Here is a 12,540-nt window from a genome sequence, read left to right on the forward strand (position 1 = left end):
CCCTGGGATCCTTGACCCCAGGAAGCTGTGGACAGAGGGCAAACATTGCCTGGACTTTATCTGCAGGAGCTCAGGGTTCCTCTGCCAGCCCTACTTTCCTCAGTGGATGGGACACAAGGATCCCCTTTCAGCACCTGCAGCAGATCAGAGGCAGATCCAGAGTGATCCAAGAGCTGCAGGAGGAGGTTGTGGCTGTTCCCAACACCCAACCCAGCTGGAGACACGATGTCTGCAGCCCTCCCCATCCTCTTCACCATCCTGCTCCTCTCAGCCAGGGCCTCTGGAGCACCGTAAGTGCCCTGTGTGTCCCTCTGTGCCTGCTGGGATGGCTATAACCTGGCTCCCTGGAAATTCCTGCTGGGATTCAATCCCTCCTGTGCTTAGTGGGGTGGTTTAACCTCAGTTCCTTGGAAATTCCTGGTGGGATTAATTCCCTCCTGTGCTTATTTTGGTGGTTTAACCTCAGTTCCCTGGAAATTCCTGCTGGGATTCAATCCCTTCTGTTCTTATTGGGGTGGTTTAACCTCGGTTCCCTGGAAATTCCTGCTGGGATTCAATCCCTCCTGTGCTTATTTGGGTGGTTTAACCTCAGTTCCCTGGAAATTCCTGCTGGGATTCAATCCCTCCTGTGCCTATTGGGGTGGTTTAGCCTCAGTTTCTTTGTAATTTCTGATGGGATTCAATTCCTCCTGTGCTTATTTTGGTGGTTTAACCTCAGTTCCCTGGAAATTCCTGCTGGGATTCAATCCCTCCTGTGCTTATTGGGGTGGTTTAGCCTCAGCCACTTGGCAATTCCTGGTGGGACTCAATCCCTCCCGTGCCCTGATTGCTGCCCAGGGTGGGAATGCTCAGGCTGGGGCTCTCTCTGCCCAGCAGCACTGAGGACACGGCCCTGGTGCCTCTGGTGGCTCTGAGGAGTTGCTGTGCCTTGAGCTGCAGAGCTGAGCTGAGGAGCCAGGGGCAGCCCAGAAGCAGGGAGGGGAGGCTGGGAGGGGGTTCCTGTGCTCCCAGGGGATTCTCCAGGTCTCCTGGAGCCGTGCTGGGTGTCCCTCACCCCAGGGCTCTCCTGCCCTTGTCCCTGCCAGGAGTTTCGTGCTGGTGTCCCCGGCTGTGCTGTACCACCCGCACCCTGCCACGCTCTGGGTGCACCTCAGTGACCTCCAGGGGCCTGTCCAGCTCCATGTCCAGCTGCAGGGGAACAGCAGCACCCCACCCACCACCCTGCTGACCACAGAGGTCCTGGAGCCTCATCTGCACCTGAACGTCACCTTCCCTGTGAGTGTCGCCCCAAAGTCACCCCAAAGCAGCTGGGAGCGGCAAGGGGGGGCCCTGGGGGTCTCCAGGTCATTTCCATCAGCTCCACACAGGACTGGGAACAGATGTGGCGTCCCCATCTTGTGGCAGAGTCTCACCCCTTTTGTCACACTGACAGAACTCCTCCAGGCCCAGCTGGTTATCCCGTGGCTGGAAGGATGCTGTTTGCAGACCTGCAGGGTGCTGGGGAGCCCTGCCCAGCCCCTGGCTGGGGAAGGGTTTCCTGGGGGTGGCCAGTGCCCTGGATCACCCAGAGGGAGGCTGGGCACTGTCCTTGTGCTCACCCCGAGCCTGCTGCTCCCCCTGCAGGCTCCAGCCCCGGCCAAAGGGACAGAGGAAATCGTGGCCCTGCACCTGTCGATCCAAGGAGATTCCCTGAGTGTCTCCCAGTCGAGGAATGTGATGCTGAGAACTCTGAGCCCCGGGATCTTCATCCAGACAGACAAGGCCGTCTACAAGCCTGGGCAGGAAGGTGAGGGGGGCAGGAGGGACCACCCTGCCCTGCTGGGGGAGAGGGGTGAGAGGCCCAGCCTTGCTCCTGCACTGCCTGGAAACGGGAGGGATTATCCTGGGATGTCCTGGAATGCCCAGCACTGGCACAGGGCAGTGCCGGGGCTCGCTGGAGACCGTGCTGCTGGAGGGACAGTGAGGGCTCAGGGTGGATTTCCATCCACTTTCCCATGGGGAACTCCCCTCCCTGCCATGAAGCCACTCCTCCAGCTCGGTTTCCTTTCCCAGTGAAGTTCCGAGTCGTCTCTTTGGATAAAGATCTGACCCCCAGCAACCAGAAGGTGAGAGCAGGGCTGGGAGATGGGGAGGTGAGCAAGGGCTCCCTGCAGCCGTGGGAGAGGTGTGGGAGTCACCTTTCCCCTTGGGAATGCTGCCCGGGCCAGCTCTGCCCAGGGAGCTGCCCCCGGGGCAGGTTTGCCCTGTGCTCTCAGGGGTGCAGCCGGATCAGGAAGGAGAAAGCAGAGGGCACGTGTGGCACGGGAATGTGCCCACACCAGCTCCCTGTAGGGATGCAGCCCTGGTGAGTGGGAAGTGGGGAATGTGCTGGTATCCATCAAACACCAGGAATCTCGGCAGGCTCAGGCTCTGGCACCTCTGAGCAATCACTGGGGTCCCTGGAAGTGCAGGATGTTCTCAGATTAAAGGGGTTCTACACCCTTCCTAAGGCACTTCTTAGTGATGCCACCTCTCTGTGCCATGCTGGCAGTGCCCTCGGCTCATCCCTGCTAGAGCCAGGTTCAAAATCCATCCCAAAGCATCCTGAGGGCTGGGAAGTTCACAGCATCCCACAGAAAAGCTTCTCTGTGCCCCATCCACGGCTGTGCCCGCCCTGGTGAGACCCCAAGGAATGGAATTACTCCTCTGACCACCCTCTCTTTGCCTTCCAGCTGCACCTGGTGGTTCTGGAGGTCAGTTTGGGACAGCTGGGGAGTGGGGTGGGCTGGGAGAGGGGCGCAGCACACAGCCAGGGGTGGTTGCCGGGCTCCCCGGGCGCTGATGCCGCTGTCCCTGCAGGATGCCAGGGACAACCTCATCGCACAGTGGCGGGAGGTGACTCCACGGCAGGGGATCGTGGATTTGTCCTTCCCGCTGGCCTCGGAGGCGGTCCTGGGCACCTACACCATCAGAGTGCAGGGGAAGAGCCATTTCTTCAGCGTGAAGGAATACGGTACACCGGGACTGGGATGTGGGATCCCACCATGGGCAGCAGCTCTTGACCCCCTCCAGCCACCCAGGAGATGTTGTCACTGTCCTGGGAGTGACCACCCTCTGTCCTTGTGCCTGTCCACCAGTGCTGCCCAAGTTCGAGGTGATCATCCATCTCCCCAGCGCGCTGCGGGAGAAGAACGAGACGATACCTGTGCAGATTTGTGGGCGGTGAGCTGGGAACGGGGAAAGGGGAACGGGGGCAACTGGGGGGAACTGGGAGCGGAGGACGGGGGGGATGGGGGGATGGAGGGATCTGGGAACAGGGAACGGGGGGAACTGGGGGGAACTGGGAACAGGAGGGATGGGGGGATCTGGAAACAGGGAATGGGGGGGATGGGGGGATCTGGGAACGGGGAATGGGGGGAACTGGGAACAGGGAACGGGGGGAACTTGGGGGAAATGGGAACAGGGAACGGGGGGATGGAGGGATCTGGGAACGGGGGGGATGGGGGGATCTGGGAACAGGGAACGGGGGGATGGGGGGATCTGGGAACGGGGAATGGGAGGGATGGGGGGAACTGGAAACGGGGAACGGGGGGGATGGGGGGATCTGGGAACAGGGAACGGGGAGGATGGGGGGATCTGGCAGGGTGAGCCCCCTGGCACAGCCTCTCCACTGTCCCCACACAGCTACACCTACGGGAAGCCTGTCCAGGGGAGGGTCCAGGCTGACTTGTGCTTGAGCCAGATGCTCTTGCCTTTCGAGAGGATAAGCACCTGCATCCAGGTTACTGGGCAGGTGGGTGTGGCCGGCACGGGGGGTGTCACTGGCATGGCTCCTTCCTGGGAATGCTGCTGACAGGGCTGATCTTCCCTTCAGACGGAGAACGGCTGCTTTTCCACAGAGGTTTCGTTGGCTGACTTTAAGGCCACCTTGAAGTTGGGAGAGGAATTTGAAGTCAAGGCATTGCTGGTGGAGGATGGGACAGGTGGGAATGGGAGTGTCCCCTACGTGCCCCCAAGGGATTGATCTTCTCCAGGAACACCCAAAAGCACTGCTGGGATTTAGGGGTGCACATGCAGGGTTGGAGTTTGGGTGGGGTGTGAGTCAGGTCAGCCTGGTAAGACTGGCAATTCCAAGCAGAGGAAAGGGAAAAACACCTTTCAAAGATCCAGCAGCTCTGCCAGTGCTGGGAGCTGAGTCCTGGCAGTGCAGAGTGGTTGGGTTCACCTAGGCTGGCGGGGTGGCTTTGCCTCCCAGCTCATCCCGTACTCACCACCTCGTCACACCAGGAGTGCCTGGCCTGGCTGGAGAGAAGGGACAGCAGTGCTTGTCCCTGCTGCACAGCAGCCCCTTGTGATGCTGCTTTAGTGAAGTCTTGTCTGAAGTGTCTGGCCCCAGCTGCACCCCAATTTTAGATGTGAAATATTCCGCAGGACTTCTGCTGCTCTTGTAGGAGATGCAAACCATGCTGGAGCTGCAGGAGGAAAGCCCAAATGCCCAGGGACCTTTTCTGCCTGGGGACAGGGTCACTGGCTGGAGCTAAGCTGTGCCTTGTGTCCCTGCAGCTCCCTGAGCTCCTCACTCTCTCTCCTCAGGGCTCGAGATGGAGAGCACCAAGAGCTGCAAGGCTTTACCCAAAACAGTCAGAGTCACCTTTGAGAAGCCCGACCATGTCTACAAGCCCGGCCTCCCCTACACCGGGACGGTAAGGGAGGGTCCCCTCTCCCTGCAGGGCTCACCCTGCTGCTCCCAGCCTGGTCCTGCCCAACCCCTGCCCTGTTTTGCCATGGCTGCAGCCCCAAACTGCAGCATCTCCCCTTCCCTCCTGGCACAGATCTGGGTGCAGCAAGCCGGCAGATCTGGGCTGCCCCAGAAGCAGGTCCTGCTCCAGGTCATGAACGAGAGAGAAGAGAAGATACACAGCTTTGTGACAGACAGCTCAGGGAGAGCCTCCTTCCAGCTGGACGCCTCTGGCTGGAGAGACAGAGTCTCCTTGCGGGTAAGTGCCCCACCCGTGTCCCCCCTCGCAGGTCCTGGAGCTGCTCCTCCAGTGGATGCCTTGGAGTGGCACCAGCCTGGGGGCTGCTGGGTGGATTCCCCCCCTGATTCCCACATCAGGCTGAAGTCGACAGGATAGCTGAGAGCCAGGAGGACTCAGCAGACGCCCTCCCAGAGGCCTTTCTGACAGTCATGCCCTACTCGTCAGAGAGCGGGAGCTTCCTGCACATCCGTGATCCAGAGGGGGAGCTGCCCTGTGGCCATCCCCAGCTCTTCCACCTGGATTCCATCTTTGGCAAGGAGGCTTTAGGCAGTGAGCCCAAGAACCTGGATCTGGTTTTCATGGTGAGCCCTGGCCCAGGGAGGGAGGGCAGCAAGAATTGGGGTGGTTGTGTAGGAAGGGCCAGAGCTCCACAAATGTTCATGCTGATGTCCCCAGGGACAGGACAATGAGCAACCTGTCCTGGACAGACTGAGGGACGTGCCAGAGGAGGTGGCTGCTGCCACTGTTGGGCCTGCACCCCCATGGGAGTTGGGGAGCTGGAGACTGGGCACAGTTAAAAATCATGCCAGAACTCTCATTGTGGATCCATCCTCCATCAGGGGATTTGGGTTCCACACTCAGCATCTGTTTTGTTCTCACCCCCTCCTCTGCAGGTCCTGGCCAAGGGGACCATTACTGGCATCTTCAGGAAAGAGATCACTGCAGAGCCTGGTATGTCCCATGGCAAGGAGGGGCTGTGCAGGGCTCTGCTCCTTGTGCCTGCTCCTCACAGAACCATGGAATGTTTGGGTTAGAAGGGGCCTCCAAGTCCATCCTGGGCAGGGACACCTTGCACTCTCCCAGGGTGATCCAAGCTCTGTCCAACCCAGCCTTGGACACTCCCAGGGCTGGAGCAGCTGCAGTTTGTCTGGGTAACATCTCCCTGCTTTCCATGGCCCAGGACAGAGAGTCTCCCTCTCCCTGGAGCTGCCCATTGGGGTGGAGCTGGCGCCCATGGCCACGCTGCTGGTTTACGTGGTGCTGCCCAACGGCGAGATGGTGGCTGACAGCACCGAGCTCTATGTGGCCAAGTGCTTCCCCAACCAGGTGAGAAGAACTGGGCTGTCCATGGCTGCCTGCCTTGGGATCCATCCTGCTCCAGGTGTATCACAGTGTCACGGTCTCTCAACCCACTCCCTGACCCCCAAACGCTCTGAGAAGAACCCTCCCTACCTGTGGCTCGGCCCAGCCCATCCACAGGAGGTGACTGCCCTCTGCCCTGTCCCCTGATGTCCCTGTGCAGGTGAAGATGGCGTTTTCAGAGGCCAGGGCCCTGCCTGGGGCGGCGCTGAGGCTGCAGCTGGAGGCTGCCCCAGGCTCGCTGTGCGCTGTGCGAGCTGTGGATCACAGTGTGCTGCTCCTGAAGCCCGAGGCTGAGCTCAGCGCTGAGGCTGTGAGTGCTGGCCCTGCCTGGGGTCCCCCTGCAGCCCCAGGAGCAGCCTGGGCTGGGGGTGGGATGACACTGGCTCAAGTGTCCTTCACATGGACCCAGTGCTGTGGTGGCTCCCAGGCAGAGCCCTGTGCTCTGAAAAGGAGGTTTTTGCACATCTTTATTCCCAGATCTACAGAGCACTACCCGAATTCAACTACCCCCACAGCATCCAGGATGAACCATCCGGCCACTGCAGACACAAGATGGAAACCTACAAGTTATTCCAGGTGAAGCTTCTGCCTGCCTGGTCCTCCTGGTTCTTCCCCATCCAGGAGCCACCCATGCTCCTCCCAAGTGCTGGGGAAGCCACACTTGTGGCAAAGGACTCCCCTTTCCTGCCAAGCCCAGGCTCCTTCTCCACTTGCTTTCTGAAGCTCCGGGACTACTCACTGCTGGAATGGGGATATTCCTTCTGCTGGCTGTGGGAGGTGGACAACCTCTGCTTTTTCACAGGGTGCAGCACTGAAGCTCTTCACCAATGCCAAGACCAGGGAAGATTGCACGCCCAAATTCCACTACCCCATTGATGGAATAGGAGGATCTGGAGGTGAGCACAGCCCTTGTGCTGAAAAGAGCAAAGAGCTGGTGGCCAGTCCTGGCTGCTCTGTCCTCAGGGGACTTGGAGCCATCCAGAAAATACCCTTGGCATCAAAGAGGATGGAAGAGAATGGAAAAGGATCTTCTTGTGCTGGCTGCAGGCAAGGTCCAGCTGAGACCTGTTCGGCCTGTTTCAGGAGCAGTGGCAGAACCCAATTACGGGATGACAAGTGATTTCCTATATCTTGAGGATGTGTTCAACCAAAACTTCCCAGACATCGAGGGCAGGGAAGAGCCCTCAGCACCCCGGGTGCATTTCCAAGAGACGTGGCTGTGGGACCTGGTCCCTGTGGGGTGAGAGAACAGTTCCCAAGGGAAAAGAGCTGGGGACCTCAGGACTCCTTCTCCCTGCGGGATGGCACCAGCAGTGTCCCAGTGGTGCCACCAGGCACGGTGGGGTGGCCTCACGATGTTCTCCATGCCGCAGGGAGGGCGGCTCTGCCGAGGTGACGGTGATGGTGCCCGACGCCATCACGGAGTGGGAGGCTGGGATGTTCTGCACGGCCCCACAGGGCCTGGGGCTGTCCCCTGCTGTCACCCTCACGGCCTTCCAGCCCTTCTTCGTGGAGCTGGCGCTGCCCTACGCCGTGGTGCGCCACGAGACCTTCACCCTCAGGGCCACCGTCTTCAACTACCTGCGCCAGTGCCTGAGGGTGAGCGGGGCCGGGCGGGACCCCGGGGTGTGACAGGGGCAGATGGAACAGGGACCCCGGGGTGTGACGGGGGCTGATGGAACAGGGACCCCGCGGTGTGACGGGGGCTGATGGAACAGGGACCCCGGGGTGTGACAGGGGCAGGGATCCCGGGGTGTGGCAGGGGCTGATGGAACAGGGACCCCGGGGTGTGACAGGGGCTGATGGAACAGGGACCCCGGGGTGTGGCAGGGGCTGCTGGGGCTCTGGCCCTGCTTTGGCAGGTGCAGGTGAGGTTCAGGTAGACCCCTGGCTGTGGGGTCTGATGCAGCCATGGCCATGCCCTGCAGGTTCAGGTGACACTGGCAGAGTCGGCAGAGCTGGAGGTGTCACCAGGTGCGGGGGACTCCTACAGGGGCTGTGTCTGTGCAGACCAAGCCAAGACCTTCCAGTGGGGCGTGCGAGCCACCAGCCTGGGTACAGAGCTGCCACCACCCTGCAATGCTGCCTGGGGACCCTCTCAGGGGACGGGGCAGGGTGGGCAGGAACCCCAGGGCACCTGGGCAGTTCTCCCTCACTCCACTCCCCCCCCCTTCTGGGGACCCCCAACCCAGCCCAGGCCTAGGGGGCTGTGCTCAGGTTTGGGGGCTCCCTGGGGACTGAGGGCTGTGTTTGCACCTGCAGGAGAGGTGAACATCACTGTGAGCACCGAGGCCCTCAGCTCCACCGAGCCCTGTGGCAATGAGCTGCCCCTGGTACCAGCCCAGGGCCGTGTGGACACTGTGATAAAGCCACTGCTGGTGCAGGTCAGAGGGTTGTGGAAGAGGAAAATGGGATGGATTTGGGAGCAGGGTGCAAACAGCCCTTGGGGAGCAGTAGGAGAGCACCCAGACATGAAGCCAGGGTGACCCAGGGGACAGGGGGACAGGCAGGTCCCTCCTGCTGACTGACTCTAGTGCTGCTTCCTCACAGCCCGGGGGGATCCTGGTGGAGAAGGCTCACAGCTCCCTGCTCTGCCAGGAAGGTAGGACTGCCCAGGGGTGTCTGGCAGTGCTGTGGGATGTGGGCCAGGGGTCCTTGGCCACTGGTCACAAGGGCCACCAGCCCAGAGGAGCCAAAGGCCAGGTGCCTGGGCAGGAATAGGGTGGGGGAGGCTGGCCAGGAAGAGCTGGGCATTCCCATTGTCATGGCCTTCTGTCCCCACAGGTGCTGAAGAAGTCTCCTTAGAGATTCCTCCAAACATCCTGCAGAGTTCCCAGAGAGCCCACGTCACTGTGATGGGTAAGGGACAGGCTGGGGTGGCCTGGGGACACGGGGGAAGGCTGGGTGCAGAGATCCCCAGGCTCAGCAGGACACGGGACCACCCGGAGCTGACACGGAGGACACGGGTGCTGGTGGCAGGGGCACCTGATGATGTGTCCCCATGGGACAGGTGACATCCTGGGCAATGCCCTGCAGAACCTGGACAGGCTCCTGGCCATGCCCTATGGCTGTGGGGAGCAGAACATGGTTCTCTTTGCCCCCAACATCTACATCCAGCAGTACCTGGAGAAGACGGGGCAGCTGCTGCCGGACATCCGTGCCAAGGCACAGGGGTTCCTGCAGAGAGGTCAGTGTGACCCTGCCCCCCCCCAGGAGGGGCACCACTGTCCCACAGCCCCCTCCCTACTCCACCTGGCTCTCTGGGGTCCCCTGGGCGCAGAAATAGTGCCCTGTCCCCATGTCCTCCTGCAGGGTACCAGCAGGAGCTGCTGTACAAACACAACGATGGCTCCTACAGTGCCTTTGGCAACAGTGACCGCAGGGGCAATACCTGGTGAGGGCTCTGCAGCTGCACCCAGCACCCCTCCTGCCACCCAGGGAGCCCCAGTGCTGACCCTCAGCCCTCTGATGTCTCCCTGGCTCCAGGCTGACGGCGTTTGTGCTCAAGTCCTTCGGGCAGGCCCGAGCCTACGTGGCCATCGAGGAGCGGCACATCACGGACGCGCTGCAGTGGCTGCGGAAGCGCCAGAGGCGGAGCGGCTGCTTCCGCAGCACGGGCAAACTCTTCAACAACGCCCTGCAGGTGGGGCAGGGCCTGGGCTGGGGAGCCACAGTGGGGTCTGGGCAGTGGGGTGTCCTTGGTGTCACAGGCCGGCCAGAGCCGTGTCCTGCTGTCCCTTGCAGGGCGGTGTCTCGGATGAGCTCTCACTCTCGGCGTATGTGACGGCAGCCATGCTGGAGCTGGGGTTATCCACGCTGGTGAGGATGGACCCTTCCTCCCCACAGGGTCTGGTGGTGTGGGGACAGCTGCTGGGACAGGATTGGCCATTCCAGGCCACCCCACAGCCCAAACTGGGCACAGCTGGTCGTGCTGGGCAGCACTGGGGTCTCTGAGACTCAGGGCTGGCTCCTGACTCTGCTGCCATGCCAGGAGCCGGTAGTGAGCTCAGCTCTGAAGTGCCTGGAGGCTTCTCGCACAGACAACCCCTACACACAAGCCCTGCTGGCCTACGTGTTTGGGCTGGCGGGGCTCCGGGAGCAGCAGCAGGCGCAGCTGCAGCGCCTGGCCCAGCACAGCGTCAGCACAGGTACAGCCAGGCAGGGGCACGTGGGCACTGCCACCTCTGCGAGGGACCCAGCCCAGCAGCAGGGCCTGAGCTGCTGCCCCTCCTCCCCCAGAGGGGCAGCTCTACTGGCAGAGGAAGGGGAAGGCTCAGAAGCCCTCGAAGCTGTCCTGGGCCGCGGCTGCGCCGGCCGAGGTGGAGATAACATCCTATGTCCTGCTGGCCTACCTGTCCCCGCCCTCCGTGTCCCCTGCTGACCTGAAGACAGCGTCCCGGATCGTCCGCTGGCTCTGCAGGCAGCAGAACCCCTACGGGGGCTTTGCCTCCACGCAGGTACCGGGCCTGGGCTCCAGGGGCTGCTCCCGGCTGGCCCCTACTGGGAGCCATGCTCAGGGGTGACCCTGGCGCTGTCCCTGTGCACAGGACACCGTGGTGGCCCTGCAAGCCCTGGCCAAATACACCGCCCTGACCCATGGCAACGACAGGGACTTCACGGTGACGGTGACATCGCCCACGGGGACAGCGCAGGACTTTGTGCTGGACAGCAGCAACCAGCTGCTGCTGCAGCGGGCGGCCCTGGCCGAGCTGCCGGGCACCTACAGGCTGCAAACCCGCGGGCGGGGCTGTGCCCTGGCACAGGTGGGCACTGCCCCGGCCCCCTGTCCTGGGCCCTGCTGCTGTCCCCTGACTGGCCTCACCCTGTGCTGTCCCCCCCCAGGTGACCCTGCGCTATAACGTGCCCCCCCCTCCCAGCACCGGGGCGTTTGAGCTGCGGGCAGAGGCGGAGCCGCTGTCGGGCACACAGAGGCCCCAGTTCCTGCTGCGGCTCTGGGCACGGTAGGACTGGGGCTGGCCCGGGTTTGGGGAGGACAGGAGCAGCCAGGGGAAGGGGAATCCCCAAGGCCACCCTGGGGCTCTGCACTTGCAGGTACAGCGGGGAGCGTCCTGCCACCAACATGGTTGTCATCGAGGCCAAGCTGCCATCGGGCTACAGCCCAGACAAGAAATCCGTGGTGGAGGTGAGGAGCCCCCTGCCCCCTCTGGGATACCCCATCCCACAGGTCCCAGCCCCTTGGGGGCTGTGGGACATGGAGGGACACCTGCTTGGGGTGCTGGAGCAGCTGTGGCCCTTCCTGAGCTGTGTTCCTGCAGCTGAAGAAGCAGAACCTGGTGAAGAAGGTGGAGGTGCAGCCTGACCAGGTGACCATTTACCTGGAGCAGGTGAGATGGGGACAGGAGCAACAGCCCTGGGATGTGGAGGGGGGTTTCCCCATGCTGAGTGGCTGCACCTCCCCCCTGGGCTGTCTCCACAGCTGAGCAAGGAGGAGGAGACCCTTTCCTTCCGAGCCCAGCAAGACTTCCTGGTGAGCAACCTGCAGCCAGCCACCGTGTCTCTGTACGACTACTATGAGACAGGTGAGCCTGCAGGGCTGTGTCCCCTGGCCCTGCTGGCACCCCTGGAACCCCAGGGGCTCAGGGGGGTGTGGCTGAGCTCCCAACTCCCACTGATGAGCTTTGGCTCGTTAAGGGAGCAGCTCCTCCCAGGCCCATGGTCACCACCCCTCCCCTTGCAGGTGACCGTGTGGATGTGGCCTACACTGCACCTCCCAGCTCAGGTAGGGGCTGAGCCTGCCAGGTTGTGGGGACTGCCCTCACAGCAGCCCCATATTCCATCTAGAAGAGGAGAAGGAAAATGTTATCTCAGCCTGGAGCCTAGCAGCCCATCCCTGCAGCCCATCCTTGCCCCAGCTCTTGTGGCCAACAAGGACAGGGATGCCTGAGGGTCTCTGCTCCCACCCTGGCCCTGGTTCTGACCCTCCACGGGGGCAGGAGGTGGCCCAGAGACCCTTCCAGCACCACTGGCCCCCAGCAAGGCCCCTCTGGATGGAGCTACAGCTCCCCTCACCCAGGATCTGCAGTCAAGGGGCTCCTGCAGGCCCATGGACACACACAGCTTCTCCAGCCCTGAGCAGCCACAGTGGGACTTTCACAGGGCCACCCCTGGGCCACCTCCTGCCACCCCTGCAGGGGGGCTCTTGGGTGCCAACTCTGGCCTCTCCCCTTCCCACAGCACCTGAAGGGCACCCAGAGCTCCTCCCTCCTCCTGGCAGGCCCCCACCACCCCTCACCCCTGGAACCCACAGTGCCACCCCAGCCCCCTCCCCAGCACTGACACAGTGCCAGTGTCACCACGAGGGACTTGGGGACACTGCAATCCCAGCACAACCCAGCCAGGTACCGCTCGGAGAGAAGCTAGGGCCTGGTGGACCCCAGCCCCTGCCCTGGGTCTAAATAAAGCCATATAGTCAAGCACT

The 12,540-nt window shown here is 62.1% G+C and overlaps 1 protein-coding gene across 1 annotated transcript; it reads left to right on the forward strand.

Annotated features, from left to right (window-relative positions):
• Nucleotides 1-65: 65 nt before the first annotated feature.
• Nucleotides 66-12,538, forward strand: LOC306812919 (alpha-2-macroglobulin-like protein 1). The gene is made up of 35 exons (XM_079327840.1): nucleotides 66-290; nucleotides 1,086-1,275; nucleotides 1,624-1,786; nucleotides 2,053-2,327; nucleotides 2,554-2,992; nucleotides 3,117-3,201; nucleotides 3,664-3,772; nucleotides 3,854-3,962; nucleotides 4,573-4,682; nucleotides 4,812-4,976; nucleotides 5,096-5,320; nucleotides 5,633-5,690; nucleotides 5,920-6,065; nucleotides 6,262-6,411; nucleotides 6,579-6,677; nucleotides 6,904-7,168; nucleotides 7,221-7,341; nucleotides 7,475-7,700; nucleotides 8,030-8,156; nucleotides 8,364-8,485; nucleotides 8,652-8,703; nucleotides 8,886-8,960; nucleotides 9,112-9,288; nucleotides 9,414-9,495; nucleotides 9,588-9,744; nucleotides 9,846-9,920; nucleotides 10,093-10,249; nucleotides 10,341-10,558; nucleotides 10,649-10,864; nucleotides 10,944-11,062; nucleotides 11,154-11,244; nucleotides 11,378-11,446; nucleotides 11,539-11,641; nucleotides 11,800-11,864; nucleotides 11,931-12,538. The coding sequence occupies exons 1-34, from the start codon at nucleotides 226-228 to the stop codon at nucleotides 11,850-11,852; spliced, it is 4,893 nt and encodes a 1,630-aa protein (XP_079183966.1). The 5' UTR covers nucleotides 66-225; the 3' UTR covers nucleotides 11,853-11,864; nucleotides 11,931-12,538.
• The last annotated feature ends 2 nt before the right edge of the window (nucleotides 12,539-12,540 follow it).

This window comes from Erithacus rubecula, assembly GCF_903797595.1.
Source record: "Erithacus rubecula genome assembly, chromosome: 27".
Classification (NCBI taxonomy): domain Eukaryota; kingdom Metazoa; phylum Chordata; class Aves; order Passeriformes; family Muscicapidae; genus Erithacus; species Erithacus rubecula.